The 20,026-nt window shown below is 41.8% G+C and overlaps 1 protein-coding gene across 1 annotated transcript in view; it reads right to left on the bottom strand.

Moving 5' to 3' along the window:
- arvcfb (ARVCF delta catenin family member b) overlaps positions 1-20,026 on the bottom strand; it is a 129,331-nt gene that overhangs the window by 59,309 nt on the left and 49,996 nt on the right. Inside the window, exon 5 of the mRNA XM_085367056.1 lies at positions 8,607-9,112. Coding sequence (XP_085223182.1) covers positions 8,607-9,112 — 506 coding nt within the window. The remainder of the gene's footprint in view (positions 1-8,606; positions 9,113-20,026) is intronic.

The raw sequence follows: 20,026 nt of genomic DNA, 5'->3' as shown, positions 1-20,026 counted from the left end.
CATCGGCCACTGAAGTGGAAACACCGGAGCTCCACTCGCTGTTTTTTCAGTTGGTGACTAGACTAGACTTCCTGTGCGTCAGAGACCACCAGGGTGGGATGCTATTAGATGTGGAAGCTGGGGTGTGGCTCCACACAAGGGATATTGTGATTATTTCTTTCCTGGGAGGGAGGGTGCGTGTCGTACGATCAGCCGTGACTCTACCTAAAACACTCCACCTGACTCACAGCTTGTTGGGAGCAGGTCACGTCCTGAGAGTAAACACAACCTTACAGGCTAAATTCAGGGAAAAATATCCCGTTGAGCATTAAATCACCAACGCTCAGGTAATTACATTGTAGAAAGAAAAGCATGTTTAATTTTGAGCTTCAGGTGTTTACTGTAAATTTCATACCTCTACAAATTCAATATTGATTTTTTTTTTTTTTTTTTTTTTTAGACAGGCACTTTCATGGTACGTTTAACTTGGTGCAAAACAAGCTGAGATTTTATTTTAGCATATGGATGTTCTTCCATCAGCAAAACTGAAGCTGTGATCGGAAGAAAATAAGTAAATAGTGCAGTGCTCGCAGCCGCAGGTGTGTTAGCATCAGCAGAGACAGATGTCACAGTCGGTGGAAAATCATTTATCATTTTATCTGAATTTTGGCCTCGTTATGAAGTCACAGTATCCCGTGGCACTATGTGAGTGTGAAACAGATACTGGCGCAGACGACGCTCACAGAATTTAGCACTACCCAACAGGGTAGCATTTCCATCTCATCTGCTTTTTATTTTTCCCCACAGGGTCAATTGTGTCACTTTTCCCAAACAAACACATTCGAGCATCTGAGAGGAAATCTCTGCATCCAGGCATGAATCCAATTAAAAGACAAACGTGCACTTGTGGTGTCTGTACTTTAGTATGATGACAGCTAGCTAACATTCATGCCTGCCAGCCTGCCAGCTTGATTACTGCCACTGTTGTGTCATTAGCATCAGCTTTACTCGTGACAAGCAAAATGCAACATGCAATCAACTCACAATGAGTGATGGGATCTTAAGAAAGGCAAAGAAAACTTCTCACTGTGCTGTCGGTGTCCTAACAGAAATAAGTGGTGCTAATTTATGACTTTTGCAACGTGCCACAGAGGAGGAAGAAACAGACGGCACTTTAATAATATTCAGACAAAGTCTTGTTCATTCATTTCTATGATTCCAGCATCCAAGCCCGATGTGTATTCCCTGCTATAAGATAAATGGTGCATAATGCCCCTTATTTCAATGGTGCATACTTGTTTCTAGATTGCAGTCCATTTTTCAACTTGGCTGGAAGTGCATACGGCATACATGCATCCCTGATCTGTCGTACCCAGGATGTTGAAAGACTGCTCTGTGCTTTAAAGTTACCAGATTCTTGTTCACCTTACAAACTTTCTTTCGCTCCTTTGGTAGTTCACCGTCACCTTCAGTGCTCCAACTGAAACACTGCTCAGGCCGGTGGAATCAGTCAGCTCTGCACAGATCACATATGCCAGAGGGGAGGGAAAAGGCATGTCTTTGCCGTGGCTGTGATCCATCAAGTACGACAGGCATACAGCCCACTGACAGAATGTTATTTAAGATGACAGAGTGATGTGGAAGCGACCGTCTCCATCCAGCATCCCGCCAGTGTTTCAGGCCAACAACTGTATCAGCTTTAGTCCATTTGCTGTCCTATGTCAGCTTGTCAGAGGTGGGCATGTTAGGGATGTACCGCTGTCTTGCAAGCCGGAGGCAGACACCATGCAATTGTCATGCCAAAAAGATCGGGTTCCCTCATAAACACTCATGTGTGTGTGCTGGTTATTTGATGCCATTCACACCTAAATTTAACAGGCAACATGAACAATATACGCTGTAACCAGACTTCTCTTCACAGCTAGAAATGAAGAACGCTGCACTTAGTTTGGATAGAAACGTCAGCTGTCAAAAATGCACTGCTGAGCTAAGAGTTTCGGTTAATTATTGTATTGGCGCACGATACGGAGCCACTTTAGAGCTGCAGTCAATTTGCACTGATCTAAGCCAAACTGTCCAGGTGATCCAAACCCCGAAAAGTGCACAAGTTTGAGTTTTTTTGTCTAACTTCTGCCTGAACTTTCCACGAACACAAATATAAACTGATTTTCATCTGTCTCTGGAGGTTAAGCAAACTCTTATAAAAGTCTTATAATAGGACACAAACAAAGAAAAGTATGAGGCATTGAGGTCACTACAGTTTATATAAACAAATCTAAAAAGTAAAATATGGGTTAAAAAAAATAAACAATAATCAAAGCAAATGTTGTAGTTGTTGTTAATTTGATCAAATTTTCCATCTCTCACATGTGAAAGTATGTATGCTTATTAATAGGGTGATATTTACCAATCCACCATCCACTTCATTGGGTATAAATGGTCAGCTGCTCGTTAACACAAATATCTAATCAGCCAATCCGCTGCACCATTCCCTGATCAATAAATTATCATATTAAAGTAATAAAAACACAAAAAACTTCCAAAGGAAATTTTAAAAAAGTGAGAAGAGCAAATCTAGGCTGCAACATAACTGAAAACAAACAGAGTTGAATGAATGCAAGTACCTACTTTAATTAATACTCTGAATAAAGCTCAGTAATAAAAATATGAGAACACTGCAAGCTTTACTGACACGACAGATCACATTAGATTTAATACACACCTCCTATGACCAGGGTTAGTTGCCTGTTCTGTTTGTTTTTTAATCTTGTAGTGTCTTATTCCTCACATTAACAAAGCGCCTTAAGAAAATCAGTGTTGTGATTTATTGGTGCGTGTGTGCTTTTTAAAAATGCAAAGAAATCCCTCACTTTGATGATCAGGCCTTAACTTTTCTTTCTGGTTTATTATTAATGTTGTTTATCTGCCGAGAAATAGTTCTGGAGCAGTCTAGTTGAGTTGGTCCAGAAAATAAGTTTCTAAAACATTGCGTGTAATAAAATGAATATGCTAAATAACCTGTAAAACCTACTGGAATATATTCCTGTAAACAGAACTTATTCAGCTATTAAAAAACCCTCCAAAGGCAACTGTGCTTCAGTTTGCATAAACAGGAAATGGCATAAGACAGAAAAACCTTGTTATCTGATATATATATATGCAGCAACAATCTTTTACTGTGATTGAGTTTTCTCATAAGCCTCTGATGACTTTGTTTTAAATGCAATCTAGCCAAAAGGAAAGCTTAACATGCACATTATAACCTGCCTCTTCCATCATATACTGTTGCTAACAGGCAGTTTGGATTCATCGTTTTTTCCTGATATAACCAACAGACTGAACTACATATTAACCAACTGCCGGCTCTTATACTCCCTTTTTTTGCATCTCTCTGTGATACCTGGATATGACGGCTGGAGGAACTAAGAGTAGGACCGGGTAAGGGACTGGAGCTGTGGCTGGGCTAATTAAATTTTCCAGGCACCACTGGCAGGCATGTTGCTCTTCAAGCACAGCTATTAACTTAGTTCTGCCCATTACCGTTCTCCTCCTCTACTTCTCCTCCTCACCTCTCATGCCATCCATCACACTCTGAGAGGTAAAGAGGGACGGAGGCATGGTTCAGAAGAAGGGAGAAAGAGATTGGGCGTGCTAGAGGCAGGAGAAGAGAAAGAGAAGAGGGAGACCTCAAAAAGTGGACTCGTTCTTCTGTGAATGTCCACAGAATAAGAAAAATCTCTGCTACAGTACGCTCGCACAGACACACACAATGTCTGCAGTGATTTACAGCAGCAAGATCCCACAACAAAACAGCTCCAGTAACAAATTGCAGCATAAAAAGGAGAAGCTGGCGTATAGCTGGGTTGCAAAGCGGTTTGCATATGTGACGGCACCTGCGGACACCAGGTACGGGACTTTCTAGTTGACCATCGGCTGGCATCCGTATGAGCTGAAACAATGCTGTCTGATCCCAAACTTAATGAAAACTTATTGCTTCCCTATTTTTTTTTTTTTTTGCTGGGAGTTTGCAACCCTATTAGTTAGGTTGCTTAATATTTCTGCTAAGTACTCTTTAAAATACCAGAATATGGAGGATTGAGTAGGTTTAAGTTTATTAGATTGATCAGTTTTGCTGAACTATGAAATATTTTGGGTGCAGTGTATTTTTTGCATACAGGTATAACAGAATAGCTTTAGTGTTTGTTTTTTGCTTGAACTTGAGTATGAACTTATAAAAAATGCAGCAAGATATTAAAAAAAACAGTTTATTGATTAAAAAACACTATATCGGATTTATATCGGTATCGGCCGATATCCAAATTTATGATATCGGTATCGGACATAAAAAAGTGGTATCGTGCCATCTCTAGTAATTAATAACACCAACAGAGTCGTATCAAGTGCATCAGTGAGCCGCTCAAGCAAGTCTGCATGGAAAATATCAAAGCCTTAGAAGTGGGGCACTTAAATGGGACGCAGCAATTACTAAGGTGGTGCCACCAATGGCTACACCTCCTTAGGAAACTCAACTCCTTTGGAGTCAGCACACCCATCATGATGACTTTTTACTATGCCTTCCTGGAAAGCATCATGACCTTCTCCATCACCTGCTGGTTCCACTCCCTCAGCCTTCAGAACAAGAACAGACTGCAGCACACTGCATCAGTGTGCTCTAAAATCATTGGGCTGGCTGTCAGAACTCTGGCACAGGTTTTCAGCCAACAGGCCCTTAGAGAGGCAGCTAAAATCATCAACGACCCCTCTCACATTCTTCACCCCGCATTTCAATGCCTCCCCTCTGGGCGATGCCTCCGCTGCATTTCCTGCAGGACTGAGAGGAGGAGCGCCACCTTTGTCCCCAAAGCCACTCTGCTTTTTAACACCAGCCGATAACACCATTTCCCACACCAGAAACATAAACTACACTCTTTTTATACTACCGACACTTTATTCACTTTTAGTCACTCACAGTTATTTATTCACCTTTCAGTCACTTTAATTTTAAAACTGTATATACTGTATATTCTGTGCATTTATTATCTCACTCTTATTGCCTGTTCTTACTGTCCTTATCTTCAACGTTATGCTGCTCTGTTGTATGTTAATTGCCCCTTAGGGATAAATAAAGTCTAAAAAAAAATGGTTTACCGTTTGAAAGTTGGGGGTGTTGGATAAAGTCAGATGGCATTAATCACTACAAAGTCGCTACTACACTGCTTCCTCACTGGCTTCATCTTGTGCTTTGGGTTTGCTAAAAACAACCGATAAAATCTGTGAGCAATGTGAAAGAAGTAGCTAGTAGGCAGAAAAGCCCAGATGACTCTCCCAGTGCATTTTGATGTCTTTCAGCTCACTGTTTTGGATCACTCCCTGTTAGCAGTAGCAGGAGGAAGGTGGCTGTTTTCAGCGAAAAGAGAGTCTGAGACAAAATCATTCTATCAATCTGTTCAGCAATCAACAGCAGGCAAGGCAACTACAGTAAGTGACGACCACAAGAAGGATTTAAAAAAACAAAACATAACCAGGAGGAGTCTGGACAATGAAGATCATTTTAATTGAATCTGGTTAAACTGGCTGCTGGTTGGTCAAAGCAAACTGATCAAGGCGTTCTGTGTAAGCTGAAGTTACAGTTACAGTTTTAGAAATGTTTCCCATGCTTCGAACTCTTGTCAGACAACACTGTAATTTTACTGACAAGAGCACAAAAGCCGGGCAGAGACAAACACGTGTGTCTAGACATTATCTCTCCTCTAGCTTAAATCCCTGCCAACCATATGCATCTTTCATTCAAACAACAAAAGGTCTGCAGCAGGCACCTGCTTGAATGTCAGCCCACAAAAACCAGACGTCTCCTGCAGGGAAAACAGGAGAGAAATCCGCTTAATAATCTACATTTCCAGAGTGGGAATTGCTGGAGGGCACAAACAGCCTTGAGCCTACCAGGAGGGAAAATAGAATTACTCTGAACGATACAAAGCTCCAAAAATATGAACGACTCCACTGTCTGCCCAACTTGTGTGTTGGAAAAAGAAACTGCTCGGTTCTTTCCACGTCACCCATTTCCCCTGTAGAAAACAGAGCTCACTGTGGTTTCTGAGGGACGGCATAAACTCCAACAGCAAACTCTTAAACACATGGACTAAGAAAAGGGCCTGTATTTAAATCCCCCCAATTATATTTAATTGAGGAAAAACACAGCCAATTCCAGCCGCACCGGCTGAGCCTGTGAGCTGAGCCTGTGAGCTGAGCTTGCATTGTGACGGGCCCGTTTTCACTGGGGACGGAGCAGTGGCAATGGAAACGTAAAGCTGGAGACTGAGGCAGGGATAGGGAGGAAACCGTGACAGAGGGAAAATGAATGAGAGTATAGATAATGAATGAAAGAGAGAAAAAAATTAGATCGAGTGAGGGAGGGAGGGTTGGATAATTACGGCTAGGAGGGAGGGGAATAACTTCCTCCGTACTGCCCTCCTTGTCTTGTGGTGCAGGGTTATTTTTAGCTACGAAGGAGAGCAACAAGGTACTGTAAAGGCAATCATTTCTGCTGCAGCACAGCCATCGCTCACTGCAACACACACACACACACACAAATGCATGTGTGTGGTTTTTAAAGGCCAGACTAAAGCTGTCAATAGCCAAAATATAGCCAACATTCCCCCTTAAAGGGCCACAGTCTCAAACATATCGACAACACAACACCTAGCTAACTATCTACATCTGCCCAAATCAGATTTGTCAGCAATTTTCCTCCCTTAATTTGCCACCTAAATAGCAACTCCTTTAATTGTTTTGGGCTAACGTGTATACTGCATTTCGCAAAGGTCAAGTTTCTCACTTGAAAGTGCTTCTCATTTTTCACACCGAAAACAAAAGCCCACTCTCAGATGCCAAACGTGTCAATACCAGCCGAAAGTGTGTCAGGTCAAGCCAATTGTGTTAGGGATTAGCTGAACGCACATACACAGAGTGTTTTCCCCACATCAATGACATTTACCGGGTCAAGGAGAAGAAATCCTATCCTAGCATCTGAATCAATAGCTCCTCTTAAAGGAATTAAAAACATACAGTATTTCATTACCCGATGCATCTAATAGCGTTTTCTGAAATCGATGTTTATATGCTTTTTGCTGTCCTATAGATCATCCCTCCACTTTCCATCTGTCTCCGCAGTACTACGTTGTGAGGTTAAAGTAATCAAATCTGAAATTTGATATCCGTGACCATTGGTGATCCTTTACTCATTAACATATGTTACGTTTAATAAGTGGTGAGAAAACCCCCACACCTATCAGTGCACTCAAAACACGTCTTCTTGGGATCTAACTAGGACTAATTACAGCTTTAAACGCCTTGTCTAGATCTTCACTGCCATACAGGGACTTATGCAATTCAGTGCTAATTAGGCAAGTATGTTAGAAACAAACTTATTGCAAATGTTGAGATGATTTATAGATATGAATAATGCTAAATAGTAACGTGTGTCAGCAGTTAAAGATCTGCTTCTTAATAAAGCATGACTCACAGCCCTGCAGTACCATGCAGAGAGAGACAAAGGGATTATGGCAGATTCCAAGAACAAAACAGTTATTTTACTTTAACAAAGAGGTTGCTGCTCTACCACGTCTTTTTAAATTCGTTTTTTTTAATCAGGAAGTGAAGTCTGGAGTCTGGAAAATTGGAGGTCCCAAAGAAAACCCATGCAAGCACATAGAGAACATGCAAACTTCAAACAGGGCCAAACCAATCGGGCTGTTGCTGTGGAACGATTTTAACCACAGAGCCACTGTGCGCTTTGACCTGTTAGTTTGTTTTACTGTGTGAGTCTACAGTTAGTTTGGATCCAAGTTACGCTGAAACACCAAACACATTGCAACTTAAGGAAACACCAGGAAATAGAAAAATGCAGAAAAATCCAAAAGTACACAAAACGCAACAGAAGTTGGATAAAAGACAACGGAAGAAGTCAAAAAAAGAAAAGCAAACATCTTTTGTTTTTTGTGGGTTTTTCGTTTTTCTGTCATGTTGTATTCAACTTCTGTAATGTTTTGTCTGCGTTTGACCTCTCAGGGCCACCGTACCCAACTCACACAATAATACTAAATAAACTAACCACTGGCAGTGATAAGCCAGTAACTCCTTTGTCCATTAATGCAAAATTACTGTTGTTGTTCACAGAAATCTGGTAGCTTTACACAGAAAAATGTTAAATGTAGCAAACTACAAAAATACATATCATTAGGTGGCTAAAATGCTTAGCATCTCTCCCAGTACTCCTACTGCTCCTCCATACTGGGGCATGCTGACAAGATGTATTATAGGTAATACACTGACTGTGGAGAAATAGTTCATATAAATCAAACAAATAAAAAATTCAAATTGACCTTTTAATACAAAAAATTGGATGAAATACTAAATAAGATTAGAGGATTATTGGTTGTCTACAAAGCTAGGTTAACTGTTTCATACCTGCTTTCTTAAAGCCAAGAGAAACACCTGCCTGATGTGTCATCGTATCCATCACAAGAGACTTGAATAGTATCAATCTCCTCTAACTTCAACCACAACAGGAAATGAGTGCAATCCTAAAATTACAAATTATTAATTTAAGTTGGAAATACGTATCTTACCTGTGATGAGTTCTCGTACTTCCATGTCGTTGGTCTTCCTCAGAAGGCGGATAAGGGCCGGGATGCCATCACAGTTCTTGATGGCCACCTTGTTGTCATTGTCCTTGCCATAGGAGATGTTGCGCAGGGCACCACAAGCCTTACGATGGACTTCAGACTTGGGGTGATCCAGAAGACCCACCAGAACTGGAATTCCCTTCAGCTGACGCACATCTTTCTTAATCTTGTCATTTTCGTAGCACAAGTGCTGCAGGTAGGCAGCGGCGTTGGACTTGACTGGGTCGATCGGGTGGCCTAGCATGGCAATGACCTCAGGGAGATCTGGGTCCCGCCAGCGTGGGTCCTTGCGGATGCTGTCGATGGAAGGTGAGCGACGACCACCCATGCGGTCCAGACTGGCCATGCTACCCCTCTCTGGCTGAGCCAGTGGTGCTGAATACATCCCATGGATGTAAGGATGGCGCTCATCGATCAGCTCAGCCTCAATGGGGTCATCTGGGTACCCTCTGGATGAGGAGAGAAGAGAGGACAGTTAGGATGAGGAAGATGGACGAGGTAAATGGGGGGTGACTCAGACAGATTTGTCCAAGAGAAGAATTAGGCAGCCGGGGGGAAACACTCTGAGAGAAGCTAACTGAGGTGAAAGCTGCTGACTAATGAGGTGAAAAGAAGTGAGAGACAGAGCAGGACAAGGACACGGTACTGGACAGAAAGAGAAGGATCTGTGGTTCAGATCAGATTTTACCAGATTTGCCAGAAGCACTGTGATGGTAGTTCTTTGCAATAAAATACATATAGTATGCAGCATTCTTATTATTCCTCCCTGCCAGGTGGCAGCAACAAAAAAGTCAGACTTCAAGAAACATAAAGTCTTAGAAGGAGTGACTGAGAGACAGGAAAAGACTGGTGAAAGAAAAGACGGGCACTTCACAAAGAAACAGAGACAAGAAAATCCTTTGAAGGATAGCCTTGTGAAGTTTTTCCTTTTCTTTTTTTTTCTAGAAGCCACCACATATGGCAGAGAAAGGATTTGATGTCTTTTCCCCCAGGGAACAGCGAGAGCTCGGCTGTCCCCTCAGGGAGGACTATGAGCTCCTATGATACCTCCAGGGCTCCCTTTGCTCACAGTGCCAACTCTAGCATACAGTTGCTGAAATGTTAATGACCATCACTCTGGGACGCTTCTACCAGCATTACCCTTATTAGCGCTACTGACATTACAGCTAAGGACCTAAACAGTCTTCAGCTTTGCTAATTTTTCTGCAATGGAACTGAGTGGCAGAGAAAGAAGGGAGCTCATGGGGTCCGCTGAGGGGGGAGGTTCCTTTAATGAGCCCCTATTTCCAAAGCCTCTCAGAGCCTGCTCTTTACAACTCTTTACTCCATAGACAGGCTCATCAAATTCCTGCTGGAACATGGATGAAAAAAATAGGCGCTCAATTCCAGTGACAGATCATCGTTGCTAGAGTTCAGGTGACTTATTGTTTTTCTTTAATCATAGGAAAGGTTTTCTTTTTTTGTTGGGCTCAACTGCAGCAGCTCAGGTAAGCCAAATTTAACACTGGCAGAAAAGTTCAAAGGAACATTTTTGAAGCTTGTTTCACTGACATGTCTCCTTTGTCTATAAGGAGAATGTTTAGTAGGTAAAAATCTTAATATGGGAAGAGGAATATCATTACATGAGTGCACTTACGCACAGCCATTATCATACCTCGCCTACTCCACAGCTTGAAACTGCGTACCCTCATTACATAATACAGCTGCTCTCCGCTTGTGGTACTTGATATATGGTGGTTAGTGGTGTGACAAAATGGTGGTCAGTGGTAAGCTGACTGAGCTCTAGTTGTAATGTGTTTTTTATTAATTATGCTTCCCACGCATCGTCACTTTCTTGTTTTTATGAACAAATTTGATGAATGTTTAGTGCTTACTTCAAATGAAAATCCTCTACTTCTTCACCTTCTCTATGTTGCGATGCAGTCTAGGTAGTAATGTCAAATGGTTGTAGTGATGTTGGCCCCGGTTTGAACACATTTTCTGTTCCCCTTGAAATTTAAGCCCAAGCCGTTTTCCAAAGAATCAGCCGCCGTAGTGAGTAGTTTACTAGCTGGCAGGAGAAATCTCTGACATTTCAAAAAGCGATTTTCAATTGCTATCTGAGATCGCTTGTGAAAGAAAAATACAGACATGACATTTGCTCTTAGTCATTGCTTATAATGAGCTGACTAAATGTATCGGATGCAACAGGAGAAAAGTGACAACACAAAGCTGCGGGTCTTTTGGAAGTTCCCCACAAGCATCTTTCCCGTTCACGTCTCCTCTTATTAAGACGAAAGCTGTGAAGGTGTACGTCAGTTTTTTTGTTTCATTTCCACTCTATGTTACAACCAGATTTTGGATGGTTTGCATAGTGTGGGTTGTTTGAAACAAGCACCTTTTGTAATGATAGCTGTGGAGTGCAACAAATTTAATCAGGTTTTCACAGATCTCAAGTGCATGAAGTGTGCAAAGGTACTGGAGACCTTCCTTGGGCAAAATATGTATAGAACAGGGTGTTTAAAGCATATTAAGGCCGACAAGTTGATATGGTCCTGCATACTCTTTACAGCAGCAGACAATTTTCCATATCTGTGTGCTATCAAAAGCCCTCCACAAAATAACGAGAGCTGGAGGGCAAACAGCACAACGTTAAGTGCTTGCACACCTAAATCAGTCATCTCTCTGTTTCTAAGTTCAGCACGGTGGAACAAAAAGGACATTTTGTTATTACTAGGGCTGAACGATTATGGAAAATAATCTAATTGCGATTTTTTGCCCCAATATTGCGATTGCGATGCGATATGCGATTATTTTTTAAGGTCTTTGTCTTCTGTATTATTAAACAAAGACAAGCAATACATCATATAGTATGGCCAATACTATATTACATTAATTTTAAACTGTTCTTTCCTGGAAGACAGACCTCTGTTATGATGACATGAGGTGATGCATGAATTGATGACTGACATTTTTATTTAACTTCTTCAATCACAACAGTATATTTGAACATACACAATAGTTTATTTTTAGCTTACAAACATCTGAGCATAAAGTGCTGACAAGGAACCCTGGTGTAAACATTAAAATGAAAGTCAGTACAATGTGCAGATTGCAGAAATATACATAAACAAAATCAGTGGCTTTACCACACTCAGTTTTTCGACATCTGTGAACTACTAGACAGTCATTCAATTAAAAAATAATATTAAATAAATAAAACTAATAAATAAAAAATACACACATCTTACTGATCTCTGCAGTCAGTAACATTACACATAAAGTGCAAACATAATAGCAATTGTATAAACACACACACAAACACGCCTTTAAAGTTTAAAGGCGTGAAATTGGACGGTCTAGTTCTGATTAGCGTCACCGCTGTCTCGGTGGAGTTTAATAAACTCGGCCGTCTGCTTCTTGCTATCTAAAATATAACCAGACACTGGCGTAAATTCTCGACTGTCTCATACTTCTGTTTAATAAGTTTTCTGTTTGACGTTTAGTCAGCTGTGTGAAAACCAAGGAGGAACCCACCCGGGGGATTAATAAAGTTTTATTTTATCTAATCTAATAACTTTAATCTCAGCCAAACCGATTTACTCACGAACAAACAAAACACTGAAAAAAGCCCAACAATAACATTTTTAGGTTGTCTAAGTGACTTATATATTACGTTTAACCCGAGCAGCGAAACTCCGCGGTGATCTGAAAATGATGTGCCGGGAGTTGTGCCGTTCTCGGCCGCATCAGTAACCCTCGAGCTCCCGGCTAGCTGTCGAGCTGGTGGGTAGCAGACGCCTCTGAAAACGTCGAAGCACTTTTGCAAATATGGGATATCTTGATAAACCGAGCAGATATTTGATGTTTACACAACTACTTTCTCGCCTGAAAATATGTTAAAAGTTTATTTTGTGACCCAGAAAGATTAGTATGAGTAATTTTAAAACTTAGTAGCGGCCGCCATTGCTGGAAACTGGAGTTTGGCTGGGCCGCGCTATGGTAGTAATTTGGACAGCCTTCGGCGCGTCGCTGTGACGTAATCGGTCTACAAATGCGGCCTCAGGAGGATGCAGCCCATGAATTTGGACATGTCCAGAGTATAATCGCAGCCTTTGCGGTTAGAAAATTGCACTTGATCATGTCGCGATATTATCGCAAATGCGATATATCGTTCAGCCCTAGTTATTACTGCTTTTAAAGTCATCACATAAAATATATTTTGTTAATTTGTGCTAAACTTTGAGCACTCAGTTTATCTCAATGTTTTTTCCGTTCTTTGCCAGATAAGAGACTTGGATGCTTAGGGGCCGTTGTATAATCGATAGAAGCTGGTTAAAAGTTGGCTGCAGGACACGTGCCCTCCCTCGTTTGTTGCGTTGTTTTTCCATAACTGACATTTTGGCTTTTATGGTACAACTTGGTGCGTCTTACTGCCAGAAAAATCGATACGAGATGTACTAAAAGAAAAACTCCTGCTTAACTATTGTAAAAAGATTCTAAATCTCCTATTCAGGTGGATGGAAGGAGGATTAATAGAGATGGAGTAAGACAACAAGGCTGTCAAGAACAGCCCTGCGGCTAAATGCTGCAAGTTAACTAAATTGAAAGAGCTGTGGTGCTGAACGGCTGTAGCTTGAAGGGATATGTCAAGTCACAACAAACCTGAACTGCAAAGGGCATTTGGTGTATTCTCCGTGTTTACGATTCTTTTAAAAGTTTATTTTTCCTCTCTAATCTTTATGGAACATTTTGGGGAGCCACAAATCTCAATAGCAGCCTGTAACCACAGTATGGAAGGAGGGGCCAATCACGAGCGCAGAAGCCTGATTACAGCACATCATTTGGACAACAACTGCTGCTCTGAGGTTTGGCAAAAAAACACTGAGCTTCTTGACACACTACAAGGAAAAGGAGGGAAGTTTTAAGCGCATGTGCACGTGCTGCTGGTTTACTAATTGCTTCCATGTGTACGCCACGATCCAAACACATACAACAACATTCAGAGATCTCTTTCGCTATAGAGTATTTGACTTGACAAGGCAAAGAAAGGCAGAAATTACCCCGCTCTAAAAGAAGGGAAGTTCACAATCTCAGCATCAACAACACTGCACATACCCGCCACACACACACACACGCAGACACATTATCTGTCGTGCCGTGTTTCTCATGCACTTTCTTTAACGTGCACTTCAATACACAGATAAGATGTACAGTTGTGCAGATCGTGCCTCATTTAGATCTGGGCCAACGTGGCAGGGCCGGTGGTGAAGCAGACATCTTGAGGCTGAGTGATGGGAATGTCAGGATTTGCATTTAAATTGGCGCCATTGTGCGTGCAGGGTAGGGTGTATTCATAGGATGTGAAAGGGTTCTTTGCAGCCAGATATGATGATGCTCTGAGCATGATTACAGAAGATCACTCTCCTCATGTTAATCGAGCTGGTAAATGTCCAGCCTATTTGTGTCGTGTGCGACTGCGCGGGCGCGCTTGTTTTGTTTTATGACACAAAGAACAAAGAAGAAAAGATAAGCAGATACAGTAGATATGAGATGTGTGTGTGGCTGCAGAGTTTGGTATTCATCGATTTGTTTGAACTCTGTCACATCCTCACTATGCTCCCATTGCTTCATCGTTTGTCAATTACTTGCATCACATTTCAGTCACGGCCATGCATGAGCCTCGTCTTCTGCAGGCCCATAAAAAGAGGCGACTATGAAGGATTACAGGCTTAGAAGATGTTTGGATTTCATATGTACAAATACCATCCTGGCATTTATGAGGTTTTCAGTGACTGTCCCTGTTGACAATTTGCTCATTTTGAATTAATATTGTTTTATCGTGCATAGAAGTCATTGTGGAAATGGGAAGTGAAAGGAACAGAGCTGGAGTCTTTCCATCCAGTCACTTTTTAATTACTCTGGTTTTCTGATAGCATTTTCTTTTACATAACTACTTGAGTTGTTTATTTATTTTTTAATAAAGTGACATTGTTTCATTGACAGAGTGGAAGTATAACTACCCTGCTTCCACAGATGGGAATAATACAGAATGCAGCAACTTCAAAAAAGTAGTAAAAAAGTGGACAAAAACAAATCAAAACTGGAAACTGACCAACTGTATTAAAAAAAAAAAAAATGCTCATTTTGAATTTGAGGCCAGCAACACACGTCAAAGACACTGGAACAAGATAAAGTAAGTAATGCTAAACAGGAATCTCAGATATCTTGTAACTAGTTGTTTAGCAACAGGTCATCAGAATGATTTGCTATACAAACAGCAATTACAAAGCAGGAGCAGATATCACTTCTTGTGCTCAGGAAAACAATGATCAGCAAAGATAGTCCAGGGCAACCTCACAAATACAAAATCCAGAAGCATCACCATCTGCTATGGGCCAAAGATCTTTTGCATGGAGCAGCAGTGCACGAGTGTCCTGTACAAATGCACTCATGCACTTAACAATATGAACCGATTTCATGGCAGGTCTGGCTTGTTTTAGCACTCTGGATGCTAAAATAGCATCCTGCAGTCCAAACCTGTCACCCTGTAAAAACACTAGAGACGCTGATGAGCAGGTGAAATCCTGCATCAGGCAAGAATAAGAAACAATTTGCTTTCAAAACTGCAACAACTGTTCTCCTTATTTTAAGTGTTATTGAGGTGATGCAACACAGCTGTAACTTTTTCAAAAGGAGCACAGAAAAACTGAAAAACTACTCTTGCTCTGATTGGATTTGAATGCCTCTTGACAAGATGGGACAAGGGAGAAAATGCCTGAGTTGGCTAGTGTCACTACAGACAAAAGAGGATAGAAATGACCCCCTCCATCCACCGTCCCACCCCACACTATGCAATTAAGCGGTCACTAAATGTGTCTGCATGTATTTACATGTCTGTGTGGGGGGAGTGACCCCCAACGCTGACTGTCCAAGGAGAGATGAGCCATTAAAGACTGGTTTAAAAAAGCTTCAGTAGTCTGGCAGGGTTCAAGAGCAGCTATTAATCAACCTGGCCCTGAGGACACCCACACCTGAAAGGTGCTCGTGGACACACGCAGTGTGTCACACACACATTAAGGATGTGCTAGGCATTCACATTCAGACAGTGTGGGGGATGGGGAGAGGAAGGAAGAGCAACATGTATCTGCAAAGCCTGAGCAGGAGTAAGAAAGAGATGATATATATATATATATATATATATATATATATATATATATATATATATATATATATATATATATATATATATATATATTTATTGATTACAAGAAGGCCTATGACTCAATGCCCCACAGCTGGATACTGGAATGCCTAGAATTGTACAAGATCAATGGGACCCTAAGAGCCTTCATCAGGAACTCAATGGGGATGTGGCGTACAACACTAGAGGCCAACTCCAAGCCCATAGCACAAGTCACCATCAAGTGCGGGATCTACCAAGGAGATGCTCTGTCCCCACTGCTGTTCTGCATAGGCCTGAACCCCCTCAGTGAGATCATTAACAAGACTGGCTACGGATACCGACTACAGAACGGAGCAGTTGTCAGCCACCTCCTGTACATGGATGACATCAAGCTGTATGCCAAGAGTGAACGAGACATCGATTCACTGATCCACACTACCAGGCTATACAGCAATGACATTGGAATGTCGTTCGGACTGGAGAAGTGTAGTCGGATGGTAACAAAGAGAGGGAAGGTAGTCAGAACTGAGGGGATTGAACTACCAGAAGGCAACATTGCAGACATAGAGGACAGTTACAAGTACTTGGGGATCCCGCAGGCGAATGGGAACCATGAAGAGGCCGCTAGGAAAGCTGCAACCACCAAGTACCTGCAGAGGGTCAGGCAAGTCCTGAGGAGTCAGCTGAATGGTAAGAACAAGATCCGGGCCATCAACACGTACGCCCTGCCCGTGATCAGGTACCCTGCTGGGGTAATAGGCTGGCCAAAGGAGGAGATAGAAGCCACTGACATAAAGACAAGAAAGCTCCTTACCATGCATGGAGGGTTTCACCCCAAATCCAGCACCCTGAGGCTGTACGCTAAGCGGAAGGAAGGGGGCCGGGGACTGGTGAGTGTCAGCACCACAGTCCAGGATGAGACAACGAACATCCAAGAATACATTGGGAAGATGGCCCCAACTGACCGAGTGCTCAGTGAATACCTCAGGCAGCAGAAACCCAAGAAAGAGGAGGGAGACGAGGAACCATCATGGAAGGACAGGCCCCTGCACGGTATGTACCACCGGCAGATAGAGGAGGTGGCTGATATCCAGAAATCCTACCAGTGGCTGGACAAAGCTGGACTGAAAGACAGCACAGAGGCACTAATCATGGCAGCACAAGAACAAGCTCTGAGCACAAGATCCATAGAGGCTGGGGTCTATCACACCAGGCAAGACCCCAGGTGCAGGCTGTGTAAAGATGCCCCAGAGACTATCCAGCACATAACAGCAGGGTGCAAGATGCTAGCAGGCAAGGCATACATGGAACGCCATAACCAAGTGGCCGGCATAGTGTACAGGAACATCTGTGCCGAGTATAACCTGGAAGTCCCGAGGTCAAAATGGGAGATGCCCCCAAGGGTGGTGGAGAATGACCGAGCTAAGATCCTGTGGGACTTCCAGATACAGACGGACAAAATGGTGGTGGCTAACCAACCGGACATAGTGGTGGTAGACAAACAGAAGAAGACGGCCGTAGTGATCGATGTAGCGGTTCCGAATGACAGCAATATCAGGAAGAAGGAACACGAGAAGCTGGAGAAATACCAAGGGCTCAGAGAAGAGCTCGAGAGGATGTGGAGGGTGAAGGTAACGGTGGTCCCCGTGGTAATCGGAGCACTAGGTGCGGTGACTCCCAAGCTAGGCGAGTGGCTCCAGCAGATCCCAGGAACAACATCGGAGATCTCTGTCCAGAAGAGCGCAGTCCTGGGAACAGCTAAGATACTGCGCAGGACCCTCAAGCTCCCAGGCCTCTGGTAGAGGACCCGAGCTTGAAGGATAAACCGCCCGCAGGGGCGTGCTGGGTGTTTTTTTATATATATATATATATATATATATATATATATATATATATATATATATATATATATATATATATATATATATATATATATATATATAGATAGATAGATATAGATAGATATAGATATCTATATATATAGATATATATAGATATCTAGATATCTATATCTAGATATAGATATCTAGATATAGATATAGATATCTATATCTAGATAGATATCTATATCTAGATAGATATCTATATCTAGATAGATAGATAGATAGATAGATAGATGCAGAAAGATATGGCAAAGTATAAAGTGCCCAGACAATTAGATGCACCAACAAAATATCAGATAAAGCTCCATCAGGCTTGTCTAATTCTACACATCACACACTATACGGAAGCTACAATTAGCACCTGCTGCTTGGAGTTTTCTTTCATGAACATAAACCGTAAAAAAATGATCCCTCCTTTCAATGGTTGGCTCACAGATACAAAGCAGAGATTCAAAGTTAAGTTCTTTTACAGGACATAAGGTATCTCATGTCTGATGTTCACTAAGATTACTGAAAAAATGTTTGACTGTGTTAACAGATGACAAAGGGAGAAGCTGAAGGTTGAAGAAGAGAAACAGCAAATGCAGATGTTGCCATGTAAAGAAATTCACGATGTGATCCATCTGTTAACATCCTGTCATGTTATGGTTCACCTTTCTGGCTCAATGACCGTATGCAAGTCTCTGCATTTTTGTATGTATGTGTACTTGATAGCTATGGTAATACAAGACTTTCAAATGAGGCACATCCAGAGAAGCCCAAAAAGACATCATCATTTCTGTCCATGAGCAAACACTCATCCACGGAGGTGACAAAATGAGTGCTTGACTCCAATGCATAAAGAGGTTTTATTACAAAACATCTTCATTTCTGAGCATAATTGAGGGCTTGCAACGTAATGATAAGCTGTTATTAAAGTCCTTAAATTCCCAGATTTATTACAGCACGCTGGGTTAGCCAGTGCTTTCTTGGAAGAATATTAATTGTGCTTCGAGTGCTCAGGAGAGACTGGGCACTCGGGAGTGAGCTCACTGTCACTGTTACTGTTACTGGAAGGGAAAAGGCTGTTTGGATGCTGTTGTTTTGACACGAGTGCAGGAAAAACTAAGCAAAGAAGAAAGAAAGATCGTCTTTCTTTGGACAGCAGTCATCCAAGAGCTGCTACAAATCTGTGTTTGTGTGTGTGTGCGCAAGTTTGTGTGGGCAATCACATGAGCAGCTGTCAGTGTGCATGTCTGAGGGGTGTATGTGGCTGTTAGGGCTGTGTTGTGACACATGTAAGGCAGGCTACAAATTGCCTGTCAAAGAAAGCGCCTCTCACAAAGCGGATGGGGGAGTGACTCATTTTGTGAAGATGTGGATTATTATTAAGTGTGTGTGTGTGTGTGTGTGTGTGTGTGTGTGTGTGTGTGTGTGTGTGTGTGCATGAGTGAGTGAGTGAGACACAGACAGGTACTATGTGTGTAATTGTCAGACTCAGAGCTAAGTCAAAAGTGTGTAAAGACAGATATTCTGATTAGCCATCTGTTCTTCGGAGCCTCATCCGCATCAGTGTACTCTGAAATGCACAAGTGGGTCTGTACATAAGTTTAATTAAGATGCTGGATGAAAGCAGACTTCTGCATCACTGTAAAACATGTGCTATCCTGCTTTTTTCATGCCTTTGGATGACGGATTGCTACTGAGAAATGAGACCTTCCACGACCCTTTTGGTTTCCTTCAGCAGCCTATGGAGGATTTCTATGTAAATGAGGATTTCTATGTCATGTCCTGAACTCTATGAACAAGTGCCTTTCTCAGTGAGTAACACTAGCTAGAAAATTCAAGTTAACAAACTGTTCAACGAATGACTGGCTCCCAAGAACTTCACATAGAGAATAAGAAGGAGAAACTTTCTGCTTCAGCTCTGCTAATTCCTCCGAACTCCTGGGCCTGGTCTGGCAATTTTCAGATTAGTCTATTAATAATAGAGTAGCTCAGTTACCACTATATGGCTAACTTTATCCTGCTTGCTAATCTCATTGCTTATTAAATGATATGTGTAGAGTGACAAGTGATACTGATTTTGGCCAATAATAAGTAACTGTTGCTTTGTACTGAAACAGACTAATTTTCCGGTAGCCATACCTTTGTTATGCAGCATGTATCATTGGTCAACTTTAGTTTCAACATGCTGATATTGAGGCAGAAACACTGATCTTTCAGCTAGTGTACAAGATTCATAATGTCTCTATGGCAACTGACATACAGATGTTTACTTCAAATACAAAGTAACATTTATTTTTCCGTGTATTAGCTAAATTTACACAGGTAAC

This window comes from Diplotaxodon limnothrissa, linkage group LG12 (genome assembly GCF_057381915.1).
Source record: "Diplotaxodon limnothrissa isolate DT_005_m linkage group LG12, D_limnothrissa_male_GT1.1, whole genome shotgun sequence".
Classification (NCBI taxonomy): Eukaryota; Metazoa; Chordata; class Actinopteri; order Cichliformes; family Cichlidae; genus Diplotaxodon; species Diplotaxodon limnothrissa.
This window is presented reverse-complemented; position numbering and strand designations above follow the sequence as displayed.